Below are 21,683 nucleotides of genomic sequence, written 5' to 3' on the forward strand. Positions count from 1 at the left end.
TGTACTTCATGGGGTGCCTGGATGGCTCAGTGGGTTAAAGCCTCTGCCTTCAGCTCAGGTCATGATCCCTGGGTCCTGGGATTGAGCCCCACATCAGGCTCTCTGCTCGGCGGAGAGCCTGCTTCCTCCTCTCTCTCTCCCTGCCTCTCTGCCTACTTGTGATCTCTCTCTGTCAAATAAATAAATAAAATATTTAAAAAAAAAAAGACATCGCACTTCAAATATTATATGTTTTATGCAAATTTTCCTCATTTTTTAAAAATATTTTTTAAAATAATGAAATTGCATGTATGCCTTTGGAAGCACAAATTGTAAAATAATTTTACTATTGGTCTCATGGTAATTTGTTAATAATATCACTTCCTCTAAAATAGTTCATCATCTTAATCTCATAAAAATATAATTTTATAGTATTCTATAAAAGTTAACTTATACTGTACTTAATTAAAAAAACCTATAAATTTATGGAGTTTCATTCTTATGTTAACCATTATTTTATTATCCTTCTACTATCCTTACTATCCTGGTATTTCTTGATTTTGATATTTCTTGATATGGATTAACTTGTCAAAATACTGTCTTTGCTAGACTACTGGGTTTTGCCAAGTTTGGGCTTGCTATTCTAATAGCTATATCAGTATACGACGACTTCACTCATTTTTCAGAGTAAAGGGCTTATGTTAGATGTGTGTTTCTTTCATCTACAAATAAGATAGCATTCTGTAGAGGCAGAAATTATGGAAAGTCTTTGGTCAGACAGTTTGACTTACTGTATAATGGTATTATGTTTATATGATAGATTTGAGAGAAATGGACCAGATAATCCAAACTCACAGAGTGCAGCAGTCTGAGACGTTCTCTGTTTCTGCATTCATATACTAGCAAAATGGTACTACAAACCATTTCCAGCTATCTAAATGGACTGATAATTCACTTACTCAAAATTCATACAACAGTTATTTATCGAGTGCATTTACTGAGTACAGGCCAGATGGAATTCTGGGCAATGGATAAAGGGTAGTAGACAGACATAGTCCTTGCTATCATGGAAAGCATAGTTCAAAGAGAAGCCTGACAACAAAGAAATTATCAGGTATATAATTAGAAATTGTGGTAGATCAAAAAGAGAGCAAAAAATGGTGGTGGACACGAGGGGGGTGACTACTTCATATTGGAAACGTGTGTGTGAAGGCACCAGGGGAAGGAATGACGCATTGATGAAGCAAAGCAAGGCAGGTATCCTGAGAAGATAGCGGGAGGAAGGGGAGCCCAGACGGGCAGCGGAGAAGGCAGAGCGGATCGTGCGGAGACGGACAGGAGGTCCACGTTTTCTCAAGTGCGATGAGAGCGCATCAGAAGTCTTTCAACGGTAGCGTGACATGAAGTTCAAGTTCACTCTGGCGTTTTGTTGAGAATCATTTAAAGCAAGGCAAGAACAGACAGGAGGACAGAGTAGGAAAACATCGTAATCCAGGGAAAAATGATGCCGGGTTGAAATGAATAGGTAGCAGTGCAGAAAGTGGATACATTTGAGGCAAGTTTTAGGATTTTAACTCACAAAGCTTTGCTGCTGTTTGGTGTAGAAGCGGTAGAAAGGGGGACGTAAAGAAGAACTTCTGCTTTTCTGAGACGTCAACCGGACAGATGGTGGCGCCGTTAACAGAGATGAGACTGAGCAGGAGAGCGAGAAGGTTAGGGAGTCAAGTCCTTGTGATGCCTCTGACACACCCAAGTGAATATGTCAAGAAGCCAGTTAGATACGCGGGTCTCTCTCCAGGAAAGTTTGAACCAGGGAAACAAGCTTGGAGCCATCCTCGACGGAACCAGGGACTGAGCCGGAGAACTTCAGAACCTAACAGGTGGGGCAGTTCGGGTGGGGCCAGGAAGCAGCTGAGTAGGTGGTCCAGAGCTGGAATGTTACTCAGAAACCAGACTCTTTGAAATAGTCCTTCGCCATCCTCTTGTGTTCAGAGATGCCCGTTCCAGGTCTTGCCATCATTGGTTCCTTTTAGGAATGAGGCCAGGAGAGACTGAAAAGAAAGAACAGTGCATGTCCTTTCCCTTTCAAGGCTTAGCCCAGACAGTGCACTCGCAGGGAGCTTAGTCACACCCCCCAACCCTAAATTAAAAGGAGCCTGGAAAATGGTGTCTTTAGCTGGTTGGCTCTGTTAAGTAAGATACAAATTCTGTTGCCGTAAAAGGAAGAGAGCATAGACTTGGGGAAACAATCTGCAGGAGGTTATTGACTTCTTTCTGAAAAAGAAGCCTGATTCTTTACATTTTTTCACCTTGGAGACCAGGATACTCTCCCTTCCAAAAGCAGATGGCCACATGAAAGAGAGAAGATATTGGAACAAAAATAAGACTTATGATAAGAAGGAAGAAAGGGGGACAGGACTGTTGACCAGATACCCATAACTTTCTGCCATAATCCTCAAGGTGGATGCAAGCTCTCTGCACTTCCAGACCCAACAATTCATCATTCTATAGCCACATTTTGCTCTTACTCATCCTGGTGTAAGCCTTTGCTTTCCCTTCACAGCGGAAGGTACTTCTCTTTCTTTCAGGCTAACCTGAATCTGTGCCTCCTTCAAAGATTAACTTTTCCATAAATCTCAGTGTACTCCTATAATAGTGATATATTATCCTAATTCTGTACGAATATTTTTAATATCAGGCATAGAGATAGACCTGAATTGCCAATTACATTTTGATGAATAAATATAATTTCTTGAGGATAAAGCTGCCTTTATTCTTTGTTTCTCCAGGGTTTGTTTTAGAGTGTCTTGATTGATTAAAAAGAACTTACTGTTATTTATCTACGTTAAATACTGTTGGACCCAGAGACAGGTGAAGAACTTGTGATCTCTGCAGGTCCCTCTCCTCCTGTGGGCCTGTGAGCTCTTAAAAGATGTTTTATTCATAAAACAATGTGGAATACATTGTAATACTCTAACTCAAAGTAAATTAACAAAGCAAAATAGAGTGAACTCAGGTTTTATTACAACAGAAATTATTTTAAGGTGTTTATATAGTAAGGCTACAATTCATGATTGATATGGTTGTCTGGAAATGTGTAATTGTTGGAAAGATGCAGACCAAATATGCTTGATTATTCTTAATGGAAAATTTGGGCATAATGCAGGAGGTATAATAAATATCTCTGCATTTAAATATTTCCATAAATAAATGCTTGTTGAAGTGGCACCATCAATATAACATTAAGTTTTCTGGTTGTACAACTATAAAATTAAGTTATGTAGTAATGAAATACTAAATTAGTTGCTGGAATTATGATTACTTCTCTATATAGTTTCAGTCTGAACAGGAAAAAATGTAAGGCAGTGATATATACTCCATAGAGAGTATGCCTTCAACTAAAATTGAAATCTAATTAGTGTGAAAATAAAAGTACTAAAATATCGTTGAGATCAATATTGACGGTAATGCAGAAGAGAACTCTGCCATGATTGTAAAAGTAGCTCTGAGAGCCAGAGGTATAAAAAATAGCATTTAAGAAATCAAACTTTCTAAATGAATTTCTGGGCTTGATAAGCAAAATTAAATTTGGGAACTAAGATGAAAGGAAAAAAAAATAAAATTCAAGAGGTAATTTGCTCTGGGATGGTAATTTATAAATCCCTCTAAATAATTTTCCAATAGTTCACAGAATAGCCTACGCCTAACCTGAAGTTTTCTTTTCTAAACTTTAGAGCAGTCTACGGCCATACCACCCTGAACGCGCCTGATCTCGTCTAAACTTTAGAACAAGGTATATTTAAGGAGCAAGTATAGAATCTGTACTAATCTCTAAACAGAATAAGAATCGCAGACTGACCTCTGTACAATATCTAAGCAGGTAGGAAAGCTCAGCTGAGTCAGACTGAGAATATGGAACTTGATTTTAAGCCCAAATGAAACAGTCCTTATATTCTGTGATGATTTTCTATGAATTAATGAGGTCGAAACTCAGGTGTTGGGAAATGATCACATCTACCAAGTGGGATTAGGAGATTATCATATTGTCACTCTGAGTGGAGAAGGGCTGCACAGACCAAAACTGCCCTTCCCTCATACTGTCTCTGCCCACCCCACCCCTCCCCCGCAACTCCACCCCTGTGCCCTCCCATCTGGGCTGTTTCTCCTCTTGGTGCCCTCATTCTTCTTTGAGACCCAGAGCTGGAATGCTCTTGAGCTTTGTCATTCAAAATGAGGTCCTCTTAAGCGCAGCTCGAGCATCACTGGAGAATGTTTGAATTGCAGACTCCACCCCATACTTAAGTAATCAGAATCTTCATTTTAACCAGATTTTCAGCGACCTCTGTGGCATGAAAGTTGGAGAACTTTGGCGTACCAGAGGCTCAGGATATTAGCAAAAGCAGGCTATTCAGAGAGACACTCCACCTTTAATCATTATTGGGTATTGTGTGTCTGTATTTCAGAGCAACACTCTGGTTTTTATATGGGGTTCTACGGAACCAAATGTAGTTCTAAAGGTAACACAAAGGTGTGCTTTGAATTTTATAGAAAACTATTTTAACTATTAAGCACTGTAGAGAGGAAAAAAAGAAAACACTCTCACTGGGTTTTGAAGACCACCATTGTGCTCCGTTATGCTGTCAGAGAAACATTCTTTAGATTTAAAAGGAAATTTCTTCTGCTGTCTCTGTTTAACTAGTATCCACAAAAGTGGGCTGTGATGAGCAAATCTGGTACCATTTGCAGTTCTTCTGTCCATGTAATACCATTTTCCTCAACGCCTTGCAATGAAAATCAAGTATAGAAATAAAAGAGATCGTCTGGGTAGAATAAAACTGCAGCTGTCATCCTTAACCCGGGACAGAATTGCTGCATCCCTCCAAACAGCCACTCTGTCCGTAGTGTTTGCTTTTATATTAAGTAATTGTTATACATGCGACTCAAACGTTAGCTTTTGTTTGTTTTACCTGTTGTGGCGTAGGTCAGTTTCATTTGAAAAAAAAAATGCATTCTGATTCGAAAGCATTTTTGGAAAGCATTGCTGCAACTGCAAGGGTGGTTGCAGCTGAACGGGTCCGATGCCAGGGCTGTCTGCGGACACAGCTCATTGGCTGCATCCCTTCTGGAGCCCTTTGATCACATCAGATTGACACCTGCCAACTGCTCCCTGGATCCTGCTCAAATCGCTCTCCGGTAACCCCAGGGGAGCCATTGGGATTCAGGTTTGATGCGACTCAAACTTCCAAGCTAGGACCTGCTGTAAAACAAACTATATATTTCATAGTTACTGGAGCAAGAATCTAGATGTAAGGCTAAAATCATACATAACACTAATCCATATTTTTTGCAGTAAAAAGGGATATTTCCGCCAAACGTGGTTCAGTCCCTTGGTGTAACTTCACGGTCATCACATTCCCCCATTGCGTCCGTGGGTTGGCCGGCGGGCATTCACTGAAGGAGGGCCAGGCACCTGCCATGCGAAGAAGCAGAAGAGAGGAACCCCTAACTGTAGAGTCGCACCATTTAGAAGACACAAGCTGTTCAAGCAATCATTACTAAACAATGTGATAATGGGATATGGGACTTACATAAATGGTTTTATGCAAGTACAGGAGAAGAAATAAACAGGAAGTAGGAAGCTTGATTAATTTGTATTTTGTTTTGCTTGGTGACTGGCCCTAACATTTTTTTTTTTTATATATAGCTATGAAGTCTTTGGGTTTGAAATTACATTTGAATCCATTCAACTTGGAAATAGAACATTTTTCTCCAGTAAGAACTAAATGCCAGTCATCAGCATGAGAAGAATGCCCCTCTTAAAAATACGAATTATAAGGAAGAGACATTAAAAAAATAAAATGCCAAAATCCCACTTAAATAAAAGATCACTTTCAAAGAAATCCTTCACACTGAATTTTAGGACTATTCAGTCCATCTCCCCTGATGGTTATATGCTCCTCGTGTGTAAGTACACAGTAGTCTTTTTTTTTTTTTTTTTTATCATCGAGAGGTGCGTTTTCTGCTTTGTGCATTATTTAGAGCACATTTAGATTCCAACCTGGTTTTCCTTTGCAAGTCAGTACACTTCTGCACTACTTTCCCTTGAATTAATTGATATAATGAGCTGATGTAAATTACTTTCACTATTAGGCTGAGCTAATATTAACCCACAACCATTTATAAAGTAAATATACCACACAAGGCATATACATACTGGATTCCAAACTTAAGTATCAAGCATGTTTTTTTTTTTTTTTTTTTTTTTCTGTAATTTTGGAGTGTCCATCCCATTGCTTTGTCTCATGGTCTGGAGAATCAGGACTGTGGGCATAAACCTCTTCTGCTGAGGCCCCTGCCTGGGCCGGTGGGCAGGGGAGGTGGTGGGGGTGAGTGGTGTGGTTCTGTCTCCTTGTCAGCACTCCCTAGCTTTCCTGCTGGGAACACTTCCAACGTGTTAATTATGAAAATGCAACTCCCCTTTTAAGGTCCCAGGGAAATGCTCTCAACTGTCTATTTTTTAAATATTCTACTTTATTTATATTCCACCGGTAACTGCTCTGATATCCGTATTTCCGTAGCCTTCCCTGTTCCGTTGACGAGTCATCAGATTCTGCCTGGTGGTGTCTTTTGTGTGACTCTTACCCCCCACCTCCACCCAGGTTGTCAGGTCTTTGGAGAAGGACCTGCTAGTGAGCCTTGATAATGCCAAGCCCAAATTCATATGAAACACAAGTGCCTTTTTAGCATAGAGTGGACTTCCCATCCCCCGGTGATAATCCGGCATGGTGCCTGTGCTTCTGTTGTATTTCTCCCCCAGGACCGCTCTTCCTCTGTTTCTTCTCTTCCAGTCCTGTCTGTTCATCGAGGCTCTGCTTAAACACTTTACAGTGCGCCCCAGATCTGCATCCGACCCCTCCCGTGTAACTCCGCCCTGCAACATTTGCCCCGATTATTTCACTTTCCCTTTCCACCTTACGTGGTAGCTTTCGGTAGATTTATCTCTGTCGGCTTCAGTTCCTGATATCTGACGCACCTTCTGTTTCCCGTGTCTTGTGCACATAGCCGGTGTTCAGTAAACGTTTGTCGCCTGACAGAGGGTTTGCAAAGCGTTGTGGAGGAATGGCGTTCTCACGGAAGAATCAAAGGTTCCGTGCCTCCCCGGGGGTGTGCCTGCCACACCCGGGTTAGCGAGCCTGGTGGTAAATCAAGAATGGGGAACAGCAAAGGCTATCTCCGAAGCAGCCCCTATCACATTTTGTAGCAAGCAGCTACCAGGGCATGATGACTAAGCGTCCCATACAGTGTTGCCTGTGACCCACTATTAGAGATCCTACTGTTTTAATCTGGGTGGGTGCTTCCATTGTAGAGTCTCTTACTAAAATCTTGGTATCCATGGGGCACCTGGGTGGCTCAGTGGGTTAAGCCGCTGCCTTCGGCTCAGGTCATGATCTCAGAGTCCTGGGATTGAGCCCCGCATCGGGCTCTCTGCTCAGCAGGGAGCCTGCTTCTCTCTCTCTCTCTCTGCCTGCCTCTCTGCCTACTTGTGATTTCTCTCTGTCAAATAAATAAATAAAATCTTTAAAAAAAAAAATAAAAAAAAAATAAAATCTTGGTATCTTTTGTGAATGTTAATACGTATCAACACCTTTGTCATCTGTGAGCGTCTCTATCAGGATCTTAAAGAATCGGGTTGTGGGGAAGTTGCAGAGAGGAGTTGGTGGGAGGAATCAGGGGCGAAGACCAGGAGAAAGGAAAGCGTCTGCTGCTGAAACACGAGTGTTTCTGGGCAGATTTCAACTTCAGTGTCGTGAGGATACAAGCAAACGATGCAGTCTGGCCTGGAGGCTACGGTCCGGATGCTCAGGGCCCCTGTATGCTGCCCCTCTCATTCCTGCCTGTTAATTATCTCTTTACGAGCATTTCCTTCAAACCTTAAAACTACTTAGCTGGGTAAAATTGCTCCATTTTTTTAAGTAAGAACTTGATATTGCGAAAGGTTAAACTACATCGCCACAATTGGCTACATAGTAAGTAGAAAAACAAAGATAAGAACGTGAAACCTGCATTTTCCCCCTAAATTATGCTACCCCAAGTGCCACTTGGGGTAGGTGGCTTTCATTGGCCAGCTGGGTATAGGGAGACGACAGAAGACTTAGAAATCTTTTAAGACTAGTCTATTCTGATTGCTCTTGCCATGGCATTATTTCAAAACCTCAAATTGCTATGAAATTCTCGGTGAATCCTTTTTTGAGTCAGTATTGGTCTCTTTAAAGAATAGGATGGGAAACAAGATGGCTAACCTTCCATCTTTCACCGGGAGGAAATTCAGCAAGTGTCTTTGTTTTTGTGCGAAAGCAAAATAAAATGAGTCTGTGATATGCAAATGAGTCTCTCCACTGTTTGTTAATTTCAACTGTTTACTCAAAAATGGGAAACACCAGGCTTGTGATACATCATCTTTTGTGCGCTTGGCACCTTCCATCATAGATCGTATTAATCTGCTTAAACTAACAAGGATTAATTGCCTTGGTAAGTCAACCTGGCATTGAAATGATATATTGCCCAGACAGCTTGGAATTTGGCCACTCATAAATCTCATTCGTGTGTTGGTTTCTTTCTGTTTGTCTCTTTCTCCGACAGATGTGTGCCCAATCACTGTGAGCATGGCGGGAAGTGTTCGCAAACATGGCACAGCTTCCAGTGCGCTTGTGAGGAGACGGGATACAGTGGGGCCACCTGCCACAACTGTGAGTGCCCTTCCATCTCACCCTGACCTTTAGTAGCCCAGACCCCAGGTCTTCAGCAGCCTGGGGAGTGCACCCACTTGATTCTGAAGAACCCAGATTTTGTTGTTACTTCCCCGGAATAGTCCCGTAATCAAGATATACTCTCTCATGCCTAATGGCACAAAAAGAAGGACCAATGTGTCCAATGTTCCGTAAACATAGTTGGGATTGGAACGCCAATCTTGGATTTGCCTCTGTGTGTCTAAGCCACGTCTGGATAGATGGTTTGGGAAATTGTGTTAGTGCAATATCTCTAACTAGATTCTCATTTATCAGTTCATCAGAGAGACAGACAGAGTGTAATGTGAACATTTAGTATCTGGACAATAATTGTCTCATGCTCTATCACAGCTATTTGGCCATGTTTTTCAAGTGAGAAAAAGAGGCTAGAAAGTGGAATAAAGTCCATTAAGTTGGATATCTAAAATAATAACGCAAGAAGGCAAGTTTTTCTAAATATTCTAAGTAAAAAGTGGCTTGCAAAGACAATTAATAGAACACAGATGTGCCTAGATTTACATTACCACTTTATACTGGAAGGTGGAGGTTTGTGTTTTTGTCATTTAAAGGATATTTTAAAATGAGTGTTAACTCTGTAGTTGCCTAACATTCATTCTCCAAAAATGTGTTGCTGTTTACAAAGCCCTTTAGGAAACAGATTTACCATAAAACATATAGTTGAAAGAAGAAGTTCATCTGTCTGTCACGTGTGTATGTGTGTGCATGGTGTGCACGCGTGTGCTTGTGTGCATAGGGAGAGAGGAAGGGGGAGGGAAAGAGACGAGCTCCAATCTTCAGTCTCCTCCCAATAGGCTGAAAAACTGAAAATCTGATATTTAAGCCCTCTAATTATACAGACTTCTCTCATTCCACTTCATTTTTAGGAAACAATGACAAAAATATTATCAGAGAAGAGTTCTGGGGATAATAAAAATGCAGGACAGCTCTCTGGGCCTTTCATGTTGTTACTTGTAACAATGTATAATAAGCTGTTTGGAACATAAGACCTCAACAAAGAAGAATGTTTGTAATTTATTTTATTGCCTTATTATTTTGTTTAGGAAGCTGTTCAAAAATAAGAGACAAAAATGCTCCTTAAAAAATTAACATTAGGGGCACCTGGATGGCTCAGTGGGTTAAGCTTGTGCCTTCAGCTCAGGTCATGATCTCCAGTCCTGGGATCGAGCCCCACATCGGGCTCTCTGCTCAGCGGGGAGCCTGCTTCCCCTCTCTCTCTCTCTGCCTGGCTCTTTGCCTACTTGTGATCTCTGTCTGTCAAATAAATAAATAAAATCTTTTAAAAAAATTAACATTAATAGAAGATGTACAAGAAAATAAAAATAGTCACTAGATTAATTTTTGGTAAAGGATTTCCATATGGATCCATGGAAAAGTACTTTAATGAATAAAAAATGAAACTGATACATAAATTAGTAGAATAAAGGATTTATAACTAAAGTTGCCCCTTGCCAATCACACCAAATATTAACTTTCAGCCTGTGATATTCACTATATGATAAATGATGTGTGAATTAGGCAAACTTCAATAAAACGCCATACTTTCGGGGCACCTGGGTGGCTCAGTGTGTTGGGCCACTGCCTTCGGCTCAGGTCATGATCTCAGGGTCCTGGGATCGAGTCCCGCATCGGGCTCTCTGCTCAGGGGGGAGCCTGCTTCTCTCTCTCTCTCTCTCTGCCTGCCTCTCCGTCTACTTGTGATTTCTCTCTGTCAAATAAATAAATTAAATCTTTAAAAAAACAAAACACACCATACTTTCACTCCACCAATATAATTTATATATTGTGCTACAAATAACATTTTTTGCTAGGAGGGACCTTGTTCCTGAATATGAAAATTCTAACCATAAACGAAGAATAAGAGATTGGTGCTGGTTACAAGGGCTTCCTAACTCTGTGCCCACTTGATGCTGACCTGGAACAGCACACTGTTCCTCAGCAAAGAAAAGGAGATTTTAAAAATATTAAATTTGTTTTCCATCTAAGTGCATGCTACTGGTTGAGAAGCTGAGGTTTTTTTGTTTTGTTTTTGTTTTTTGTTTGTTTGTTTTTAAAGAGTAATAACTCCAACTAATAGACATGTCCTAAGCGTATTTAGGTTTGGCCTTAGTGGCAATCTCGAGATATGAAGGGGAGAAATTATCTTCTACCTGCCTGGTGTTCCGCTTTTGTTTCCATTCATTTTAACATAGAAAGTCTGATCTCTTGTTGTCCTCCCTGAGTGAGGCCAGAATTTTGAAAATCAAGTGTGTGCGTAAAGAGAGGTTAGAGGACCACAGTGCATAATTAGAGAAAGGGTTCAGTGATATCATTTGCTTGTGAAAAATATTTATCTTATACCTTATTGAAGGGTATATGCTTCCAAATAAACTGAAAGACTTGGTGTACCTCTTAGTTACTCCCATGGATTAGTTAAAAATTGGGAAGGAAGGGCTGATCCAGCACATAATAATGGAAAATATACAAATATATGCCATTCAGTTTGATATAGAATGAATCAAACTACATTTTTACTTAGTGAGCACACTCATAGTAAGAGCACTAAGTAAAAAGAAGCCAGCTTCTGAGGCTAGCTGTGGGATTATCATGCTGTGCGCCTTTGTAGCAAGTCATTTGACTTCTCTCGGACTTTCTTTATTCCCCTTGACTAAATGGCTACTGAAGTCTCTTATAGTTTTAAAAGCTGAGGCTTCCAGTTGCTCATTCTATGTCCTGGTTTTGAATTTTGTTAACATTATTAAATACTTTACCTCATTATTCCCCGAAGTGGACAAAGGGTCCCTTTTGAAAAAAGGAGTTATGGTAATTTTATAATGGCACTCCTTTAAAAAGGTAAAAAAAAAAAAAGAACTAACGAAAGCATTGAGTTTGCTGTAACTAAATAGTTCATAGAGCTTCAGACATTACAAGTGAGCTACTCTTTCCACACATTTTCCACTCTAGTCCTGGCTTGGTCGGGGTAAGACAGCCATTCCTGAGGAGACCGGCGATCGTCAGTCCTAGATGCTGGGGTCCAAGACGGAACCAAGAAGCCCTTTTTTTGATAGGTCGTACTGCCTGAGTTTGAACTTGGCCCTGTCCCTTACTTGTAACCTTTGGGCACTTAGCCTCTTGGAGCTCCAGGTTTTTCCTGTGTGGAGATGGGTGCAGTGACCCATGTAAAGCCACCTTGAGATTAAATGAGGTGGCTTATGGAAGACACAGATAAGAGCTTTAGCATATATTAGCAATCGGTGAATTTTCACCAATTCATGCCTTTCAGAACAAGGCATCCTTTGATCTGTACTTATGTACCAGTAATTGTCCACATCCCACAATTTGTCACTTAATTTCAGGCTGTCACTCATTGTCACTTGTGTGGCAGATTGGGTTTGAAGTGAATGATTTCCATAGTTTTCTCTTTTTTCCGAAGAACTGAAGAGAATTAAAAGTAATCTGGATGTGCCTTGGACCTGTATCTATCTATCGGTTGGTTTGTTTATACATGGAGATTCTATTTTCAAATACATTCTCTCTGGGGCTCAGAGGGTTGTCATTTACAAACCACTCTCCTGAGGAGTCAGGACGTCTGCCTTTGGATGAGGAAATGTCAGGGAAAGCCAGACGTGGGATAGCAGCAAAGGGCAGGCCGGGTTTGTTCTCCGAAACACAGAAGAGGTTAGTTTGTGACCAAATGAGGCAAATACATTAAATTGTTGCAGTTTTATACTTTTGAGATTTTCTTATGCAGATTTCCCATTCTCGATGAATTTCTGACTAGTAGCATATTGAAACTTAAAATCGTGACAAAGAGGGTAGAGTGATCATGTTGAACATTTATTTTTTGTTTTATTGACTTATCCTCATCCTCTTCAAAGTATGAGGATGTGCCTTTCTTATGAGCAAAGCTTTATGAGCAAAGCTTTTCCCTCTTCCTTGTGCTACGTAGACAATCGGTCTCCAAACTTACTTGCCAATACTTCAGGTGCTCTTTAGGATCTAATTACCATCTCATGTTTTCCACACGTGTTCCTGACACTTTATAATTATGGTGCTCACTTACATAAATTAAATACAAAAAGAAATCCCTTATCTCAGGGCTTAGTAGACCCCCCCCCCATGCGACTGGAGTCTTTGAGCTCATTCTACATACGATACCAGTCTCTTACTTGGAACTGCCCTAAAAATCCCCAGAATATTCCCCAAAATATGAAAGTTGGCAGCTGTCTTCACAAGCCAGAGGACATTTAAGAGATATAAACCATGTTTGGGTGTGGAAATTTATGAGAATTATTATTAAATACCAGATCTTCATTCTAAGAGAAAATCTTTTTCCAGATTTTGTTATTAAAAGAGAGATTTTCACCTTGCCCAGATAAATAGGTATTATTATTTACAGAGGCAGTAAGAGGGGATAAACTGAATGACCTATTGCAGATCTCTTCAAATTTAAAAATTGTGTGATTTTGAGCTCTAAGATACTAAGCAGGTACTGATGTTGCCACATAAATGCAAAACTTAATTTTTTACTAGCCGGTGTTGGAGGAAAAATTGAAATGAAAAGGACAGTATTCTACATCCTGTAGTCTGGAGCTATTACTCTGGGTCCATAAATTTGTAAACCATAAATTACACTGCACCTTATTACCACACACATGAAAAGTGCAATGGATTTCAGTAGCACACACCATGTTATTTATAATCCATTATACTCATAAGTAATTGAATTCAAAGCATAATTTTTAAAAAGAAATTAATCCTACCTGCTTGTAGTCACACTAACCTACAGCATAAACACTTGGATTTATTGGCAGTGGGAGATTTGGTGCCTCCATCTGTTTGGAACGACCACAGTCTTAGGCATCAATGAAGACAACTTGGAATCTGAGTGTTGCAATTCTCTTTCCCACCAAGAAAAAAAAAATAAGTGTTCACTGTATAGAATCATGTCCTTACAGAACTGGAATCCATCGCACAACTATAAATTCAGCTGGCTTATAAGGACCTACTCAGAAATGGCTGTGTTTTCGATCCGGTTTTCCACCATACCTTTCCTCCGCCTCCCATTTCCAGTCTCCTTGACCTCCGTTCAGTCCTTCACGCATGCCCTGTACCCTCGCACTGTTCTCGCTCCCCTGCCCCCACCACAGGACTTTTTGCACATCCCCCCTCTCTGCTTTGTCCAGTATATTACTCATCCTTCTCATCCTTCAAATCTCAGCTCAGTAGCTGCCTCCATAAGGAAGCTTTCTGTGACCCTGTAATTAGGTCAAATCCACTTATTCTTATATACACCTTAGCACTGGTGATGATGGTGATTTGACATTTTTTACTTGTGATTCTTTAATACTATCTGTCTCTTCCCCTGGACTATATTATCTGAGAGAAGACAGTGCTGGTTTCTGTTGACCACTTTATTCCCAGGGCCCCCTAGCATATATTATGTGCTCAGTGAATGTGTGCGGAATCAAACGGTGAATGAATGGAAGAGAATGTAAAAAGCATAAGTAGCTTTTTAAAAATCATGTCCTTGGGGAGCCTGGGTGGCTCAGTGGGTTAAGCCTCTACCTTCAGCTCAGGTCATGATCTCAGAGTCCTAGGATCAAGCCCTGCATTGGGCTCTCTGCTCATCGGGGAGCCTGCTTCCCCCTTTCTCTCTCTCCCTGCCTCTCTGCCTACTTGTGAACTCCCTCTCTGTCAAATAAATAAATAAAATTTTTAAAAATATATATAAAGAAAAAACCATGTCCTTTTACAAATCCATGAAAATGGTGAGTAAGCTGAAGTGACAAAAGGAAAACAAGAGGAAGGCAGATAATAGATGAGTTAGTGAAAGACCGAGAGGGTAGTGATAGTATTAACAGCAGAAACAGCCACAAGAGGTATAAAGTTCTAAGAAGTTTTATGGAGGAAGTCAGTGTATGAGGAAACAAACCTGCACATTTCCAATAACCATGAGGAAAACATTGGGCCGTGCATCCTAGAGCACATTCATCGTGACTTGTGGACTACATAGTAGGACTCTCAAAGGAAGTTCAACGAGAAAATGATATCTCAGGTAATAAAGTGCAGTCAGCTTGTGCACTGGTGGTTGTATGAGCTATTCTAAAATAGATATGTATCTATCTATATAAAACATGTATTTCTATATAGTATATATTTTTACATATAATATAGAATGGTTTAAATACGGACAAGTGGATGACAAAAAAAGTTTAAACTTGGTACAAAATTTGAAGAAGATGAATATATATGTATATATATATATAACCCTTTTATTTATCACGTAATATCCTACATATATTCTTGCTACTAGAAAATTAAAGAGAGGGAAAAGAACTCAGGATTTGAAATTCGACGTTCTGATGTCAAATCCTCAAATCTTCAGGTTCTACATCCTTTTTCCATCACCTGATTTCTTAGCTGTAGGACAGGAACTGTCTCCCAAATCTATAAGTCCTCTGTTCCCTCAAACTCTCTTAGCACAGTAGTCCGAATTTCACTTGCACCTGTAAAGAATAAAGTCAGCTCTTTGAGGACATGCTGCTGGCCACTGATAGCAAGGAAATGAGAAGTATTGGACTGAATCCCCCTCCACCCACCTCCTTTTTTTCCTCCTCTGTGCTGTGTTGGCTTTGTGTTTTGGACAGTCATTTAACCTCTCTGAACTTAACTATCCTTTGGGACAGTCAATGAAATATTGTCTCTTCTTGTAAATTTAGAAAACATTTGGTATCATTTTGTAACTTTCCTTAGCACTGAGTCTTTTAAAAGCGGCAGCAAAAGTTTTGTCTGATTAGAAGTAGCTTCAGGTTACAAAGCACTGATAGAGTTGATTCTCTAGGAAAAGATCAGAGGTTGTCTCAATATTTAAGCCAGTACTCACTAAAAAGATAAAAGGCTTTATTAGCAAATATAATGGCTACACAGGCTGATTTACATTCACAGGGTGAATCTGCTCCTTCTAATAGAGACACAGCATTAAGTAACCAGATTGGGCTTCTTTGTTAGCAAGTGAACAATTCCCAGTCTTCAATTTTACCTCCCTTTTTCATCCTTTGCATTCCCACACCATGACCTCCTTAGAGGCTCAGTGTGTCTCTGTCATTAAGGCCTGGGTCCTTGTCATTAAGTAGTGGCCCTAGGGCACCACCACAGGACCATGGGACACAGAGGAGCTATGCTCCTACCATCACTTAGTCTTTTTTTTTTTTTTTTTTTTTTTTTGGCGCATTCATCCATATGTCGAGAGTGGACTCCATTCTGCAGGTGGGCTAGATGCTGAAATGTGAAGAGACAAAGAAGAGGGGAGTATGTAATGTTAATAGCTCCCTCCAAAGAAGTGTGTACTTTCATTAAAAAAGGAAAGCCCTTGGGGCACCTCACAACTGAGTCACCTGGGTGACTCAGTTAAGTGTCTGATCTCTGCTCAGGTCATGACCTCAGGGTCCTGGATCTCAGGAATCCCACGTTGGGCTCCCAGCTCAGTGGCTCAGTGGGGAGTCCTCTTGTCCTTCTGCCCCTCCCCCTCTCCTGTGCTCTCACTCTCTCTCTTTCAAATAAATAAATTCTTTAAAAAATAAAATGAAAGCCCTTATAATCTTAAGGACAAATTGTACTGTATGATGACCTCTTATGGTCTAAGTTGCCACCTTTCATCTTACAGAATATGTAGAAATGTAATTACCTGGGAAATTACTTAGTATCTTATCACAGATTCCTTATAATTCTAAGCAGTCATTTCATCTCTTCAGATTGTATCATCAGATTATCTCTCTGTTCATTGCTGACCAGATGGGATGGGAGAGATCAGAGTGAAGAGGAATCAGCTCCAGCATGGTGGGGGGGGGGGCGGAAGCGGGGGGTGGTTTCCAGTAGAGCACGTGCCATTAAAATAACAGTAACCCCGTGCTCTGATGTGTGTGTTCTCTAGAGGAGAAGCTCAGGTCCTCACCAAAGCTGAAGCATTTGGGGAAAGAGGGAAAGGACGAGTGGTATCACTTCCTGAAATCACACTTATTTAAACAATAATCCCGGCAGCTCCTTCACGCCCGTTTTCTCCGGGCATCTGCAGATGGAGTAAGATGGAGAGACACGAGAGAATGCCACCCTTGTGGAAATGTGGGAAGGAGATTTAGAGGCCATTCTCTTTCAGCCACAACCAAATAAATTGCACAGGATTAAAACAGTGCAGGTCATTTGGAGAAACACAGCCCACGGACCTTTACATTTCTAAGGCAGCCCAAATTTCAAATTAATCCCTTCTTTTATGCCTTGCTTTGGAAAGATGGCTAAGATTAAACCTAGAAAGAAAGAATTTAATTTCAGTTTTACAAAGACATTTTCAATAGTTTCAAAAATACATCTTTCTCTTTGAATAAAAAGCCTTTGCCAAAAAGTTGATCTGCGAATACATATTAAAAAGCAGCCTGCTCTAGGACGGAGCCGTGAACCTGTGAACTGCGCAGAGGCTGTAAAATGCCAGAGCTCCATCCTGAGGGAGTTGACATTATTCATTAAACCCCTCTGCAGTTGGAATCCCAGTGACTGTGTCAGCCCAGGTTCAGAGTGAAGACACTCACCTCTACACCTTCGCCCAGTCTGGTGAAGGGAAGGAAGAAGGAGGAGGAGGCTGATTACTGGCAGATGAAGAAGGAAACGTCATACAATTTTTTATCTACTCAAAAAGCAAGACAGGAGAGTTAAAGTTAAATATAGGGTGTGTCTCTCCCTTCGTCCTTTTAACGTCTCCCAGATCAGATGACTTCCTGCTTTTTCAGATGGACGTTAGTCACTGTGCCCATACTCTAAGTCTTTAGCTTCACAAATCCCGAGTAGAGGGTTCCCTGAAATACATAGACAGACGGTCCCGGGTCATTCGATAATACTGCGTGTCCATTTTGTATGTAGCACACTCTGTGGACCACAGAAATGCAGGTAAGAGCCTGCTTGTGGCTTGAAAGGGAAGATGGACAAAGAGGAAGCGTTAATGTGTTAGTAGAAGGTGTAATGTGTTTACGTGCTAAATCCGGTGTAAAGGCCGGTATGTATAGCATGAGAGAGAGAACGGCATAGACCAGTTGCTTGGGGAAGGGTTTCAGGACCAGCTGAACTTGGGCCAAGCTCCTTGCTTGCTCACTTGGGCCTTAAGATTGGAACTGATTGGGAGAAGAAGAGGTACAGCAAAGGCAAAGTGCGAGAGCAGAAATAAACACGGGCTGTGGAGAAGCAGGCTTATGAAAGTGGCCCACCTTTGGAGCCCAAACACTGCCATGGGAATGTCATTCAGATTCTAACACACCATATGATCCTGCAGAAGTTTCTAAACATTCCTGAATTCCTGTTTGAGTCGCGGGCTGGAGCTAGGATTGTTAAATATTCAGGACTTCAGCGAGCTGGTTGTGAAGGCTTGGTCGGAGAATTTACCCCCTGGAATTTAACAAGCACGACATATCTAGGCTCTTTTTTGTATAGCTGGTCTACCAGAATATCACTGCCCTGATTCCTCCTTAATTAAGCAAGAATTATAGATCTGCCTATGCATATTGTTGTGTAGGATACAGATAATGTAGAAAATGTCTAGAATGTTTGGAATCGACACAGATAACGCTCAAGAATGATAGTTTGAGGTTAAATGTAATATTGTGAACAGAAAGGTCTCATCAGAGGAGCAGCAGGGTGTGGAGTTAAGCAGGTAGACTGAGCTAGTCAGAGGACAGTGGTCCTTCACTACCTCAGCTCCAACGTACGATTTCAGATGTGATTCTTCATACTTGATTTTACTATAAAACGACTTTACTTTTATTCTTTAGGAGGAAGAGTTGAGCTGTTCTCACTATATTAATCCATAAATGATATCGAAGTCTTCCCTAATAGACAATTGGTTTATGATTACTTCTGAGCTACGGAGGACTTGAATGATTCCTGAACAATGTTTAGAGAGCATGTAGAAAGGACCATTGGAGTATGTCACGTCACCTCAACCGTCAACATTTCTTTTACTGAAGGGGACAGAAATGTTTTCTGTTACGAGGTTTGCTTCAACTCTTTAGCTTATAGTATAATCTGAGGTAATAATTGATGAATAATTAGCTCCGTTAGGATACAAAACTAATTTTAAGATTACTTTGTGATTATTAACCTAAAGCTCAAGAATGAGCAGTTTCCTTCTGTCAGGATCGCCTCCCATCTGTGACCCAGCTGTGTCAACTTTTATTCCTTAAATTCAAGACACTTGGTTTGGTTTGCCACACTCTCTGAGAATACAACTACCTGTGATGAATCTAATGATTTTTTTTTTCACTGTTCACATGACAAAAATCTGAAGAATGAATGATTGATCTCATTTTGTTTTTGCTTTTCCAACATCATGGTGGACAGAGAACTCTCTTCATTTCTGCTGTTGTTATGACTACATTCTGCTCTTCTTCTTCCTTTCCAAGCCATCCTGGCAAAAGAATGTAGAGTTCAGATTTTTGGAATCTACAAAGAAAATGTTTATCTACCCAAATAATTCCTTCTGTTGTATTCACTGTAGACGGCTAATGCCACTAAAAGCAAAAGTTTCCCATGGCAAGTGTAGCAGTTTCCAAGAAAATGTTGCTGGTTCACATTTTTGAGTATTTCCACAATTGAGAGCTTTCAGATTTTAGTAAAATATTTTATTTGAAACTATTTTAATGTAGGCAAGTACAAGTGAAATTCTATAAATGGATTTGACTAAAAAAATCCAATTTTCACGTAAAGCAAGAGAAAGGTCTAATGGCTTGCAGTTCATTGGTCTCATTATATAATTGCTTTCCAAAGCTACCATGGGGGCTCCCGCCTGCAAAATATGCCGAACCTATTCTTGAAAGACATTTCTTGCCATCACAGATGCCAGCATCAAATGCCAGACAAAGTTGGCACCTGCAAAATCACTGTCATTACTCATTAGCTGGCATCAAAATGTCCTAATAATACTTTTTGCCACTATCCAATCCTGTGGAGACATCAATTAAACATGTCTTGCTTGCCAAGTCATGTGATCAGCTTTCCCTGTGCCGTATAAAGCCAAGTGAGCCATTTGGGTAGGTTGGATAAAGAAACACCTTGAAGAGTTTGGCTGTGGAAAGAGAAATTCTTTCCGTCCATATTACTGCAATGGAATTCAGAACTCTAGAAAACCCTATGTGCTTTTCTCACCATATGGCTGGCTGTCGCTCAGCTGCCCTACTTAGAGAACATCAAGTATTCAATGGAAGGCATTTTCCTACTCAGAAAATAACCAACATATTAAGACTTCTTTACGGTTTCAGTGACCTAGATACAGACTTGCTGAATAAATCAAACCTGAATTTTATCGGGTCAGATTGAGTATCTGAAGCTAGATAAATGGAACAGGCTTTGTTAATTCATTGTACAGAAGGACTTTTTCCCCGCTTTGTATGAGTCTTAAAATCTAGTTGGCTGAAGCTATGTGAGAGAGAAGAGAGTATCCTGAACTTCTACAGGGGGAGAAGATCAGTAACGGAGATCGCCTTGCCTGCTCACAAGGCAGCAGTTCTGGGAGACAAGCGTGGAACTCAACTTTTATTAGATGCCCCTGGGAAGGCAGGTAGGAAAGTTCAGGCAGCAATCCTTCAGTAGTGGGAGGATCTACTACCCTATGATTATTGCACCAACTGAGGAGGACTGAGCCATTAAGAAAATCTCCTCTGGTCTCTGCGAGGCCAGTCGTCCCAGAACCTGGGAGAGGAAACGGAATCGGCGACGGGTGACGAAGGACAGTGATTGCAGAATGAATTCTCATCACATCCGGGCTGCACCCACAGCTCAGGGCAAGCTTCCCACCACTCCCAGGTGAAACGTCATGTCAAGTCCGTTTTGGAGCTTTTGCTTTGCCTCCGTGCCCTTCCTGTAGTGCCGCTGCATGGAGGTCATTCCCACGAAGCTCATTGCTACGGCCTAAACTAGTGTGGGGGTCATGTGTGTCTTAGTAATAAAAATAATGAAACAGAACGACTCACTGTGCAGAAGTAATGTGGAAGACAAATGTATGGAGAAGCCGTGGCAATGCTTTTAGCAATCACAGAAGAGTTTATTAATAGGAAACATTGCCCCATATCGCCTATACGTACAGATTAGACGTTGAAAGAACTCACACATAGTAAAAGCATGTTTGTTTAAAACCCAAGTAACTCATCCACTATATAAAAATTTCTAAGGGATTTTGAATCAGGATTCAGTTTGCATTCACTTTTTTTCTTCTTAGCGTCACCCTAAGCTTCCCACATACCACCTGTCTTAAGATGAGATAAATGAACATGAGGCCCTAAACTCTACCACAGGTGCTGCCTTAGCCAGGGAAAGGATTCACAGACACTTGATTAGCATCAGTTTCACGTGTGGTAATAAAAAAAAAAACAAATTTAATCTGCACAAACTGTAATTTTCATGCTGGGATCATTTAGATTCCAGCAGTCTCTGTATTGATTGGGTTCAAGAAAACTATTTTCATTGTGCTTTTTTAATGAGGATGCCCAGTGCAAAATCGTACTTGAGTCCTGGAGAACTTCTTGGTTTTCAAAAGTGCAGCCAATAGAACTTCAGTGGTTGGGAAAATGGGCTTGCTATCTGTAGATTTACAAAGCATTAAGACCAAGTATACGAAATATGAAGAAGAGTAGGGTAGCAGCTATTTTGAAATACTGACTGATATACTAGTGTGTTAAGATTAGAGACTATACCTAAAAAAGATAAGTAGATAAGCTTGGGATGTTGCCTTTTATAGTCTTCTTATCAGAATATCTGCAACCACTCCATTTTCCTGAATTTTCTATGAATTTTCTTTTCCAGTATGTGGCCACCTACCACTTCCCAACCAAAGAAGGAAGACTTTAGGTAGGAATGATGGGTGGAGAGACCACAGAGGTGGCTGTC

At 40.7% G+C, this 21,683-nt stretch overlaps 1 protein-coding gene across 1 annotated transcript in view; it reads left to right on the top strand.

The window, feature by feature from the left end:
• Positions 1-21,683, top strand: part of CNTNAP2 (contactin associated protein 2) — a 1,943,304-nt gene that overhangs the window by 1,175,142 nt on the left and 746,479 nt on the right. The window contains exon 11 of the mRNA XM_044246794.1: positions 8,620-8,726. Within this exon, the coding sequence (XP_044102729.1) occupies positions 8,620-8,726 (107 nt within the window). The remainder of the gene's footprint in view (positions 1-8,619; positions 8,727-21,683) is intronic.

This window comes from Neovison vison, chromosome 4 (assembly GCF_020171115.1).
Source record: "Neovison vison isolate M4711 chromosome 4, ASM_NN_V1, whole genome shotgun sequence".
Taxonomy (NCBI): domain Eukaryota; kingdom Metazoa; phylum Chordata; class Mammalia; order Carnivora; family Mustelidae; genus Neogale; species Neogale vison.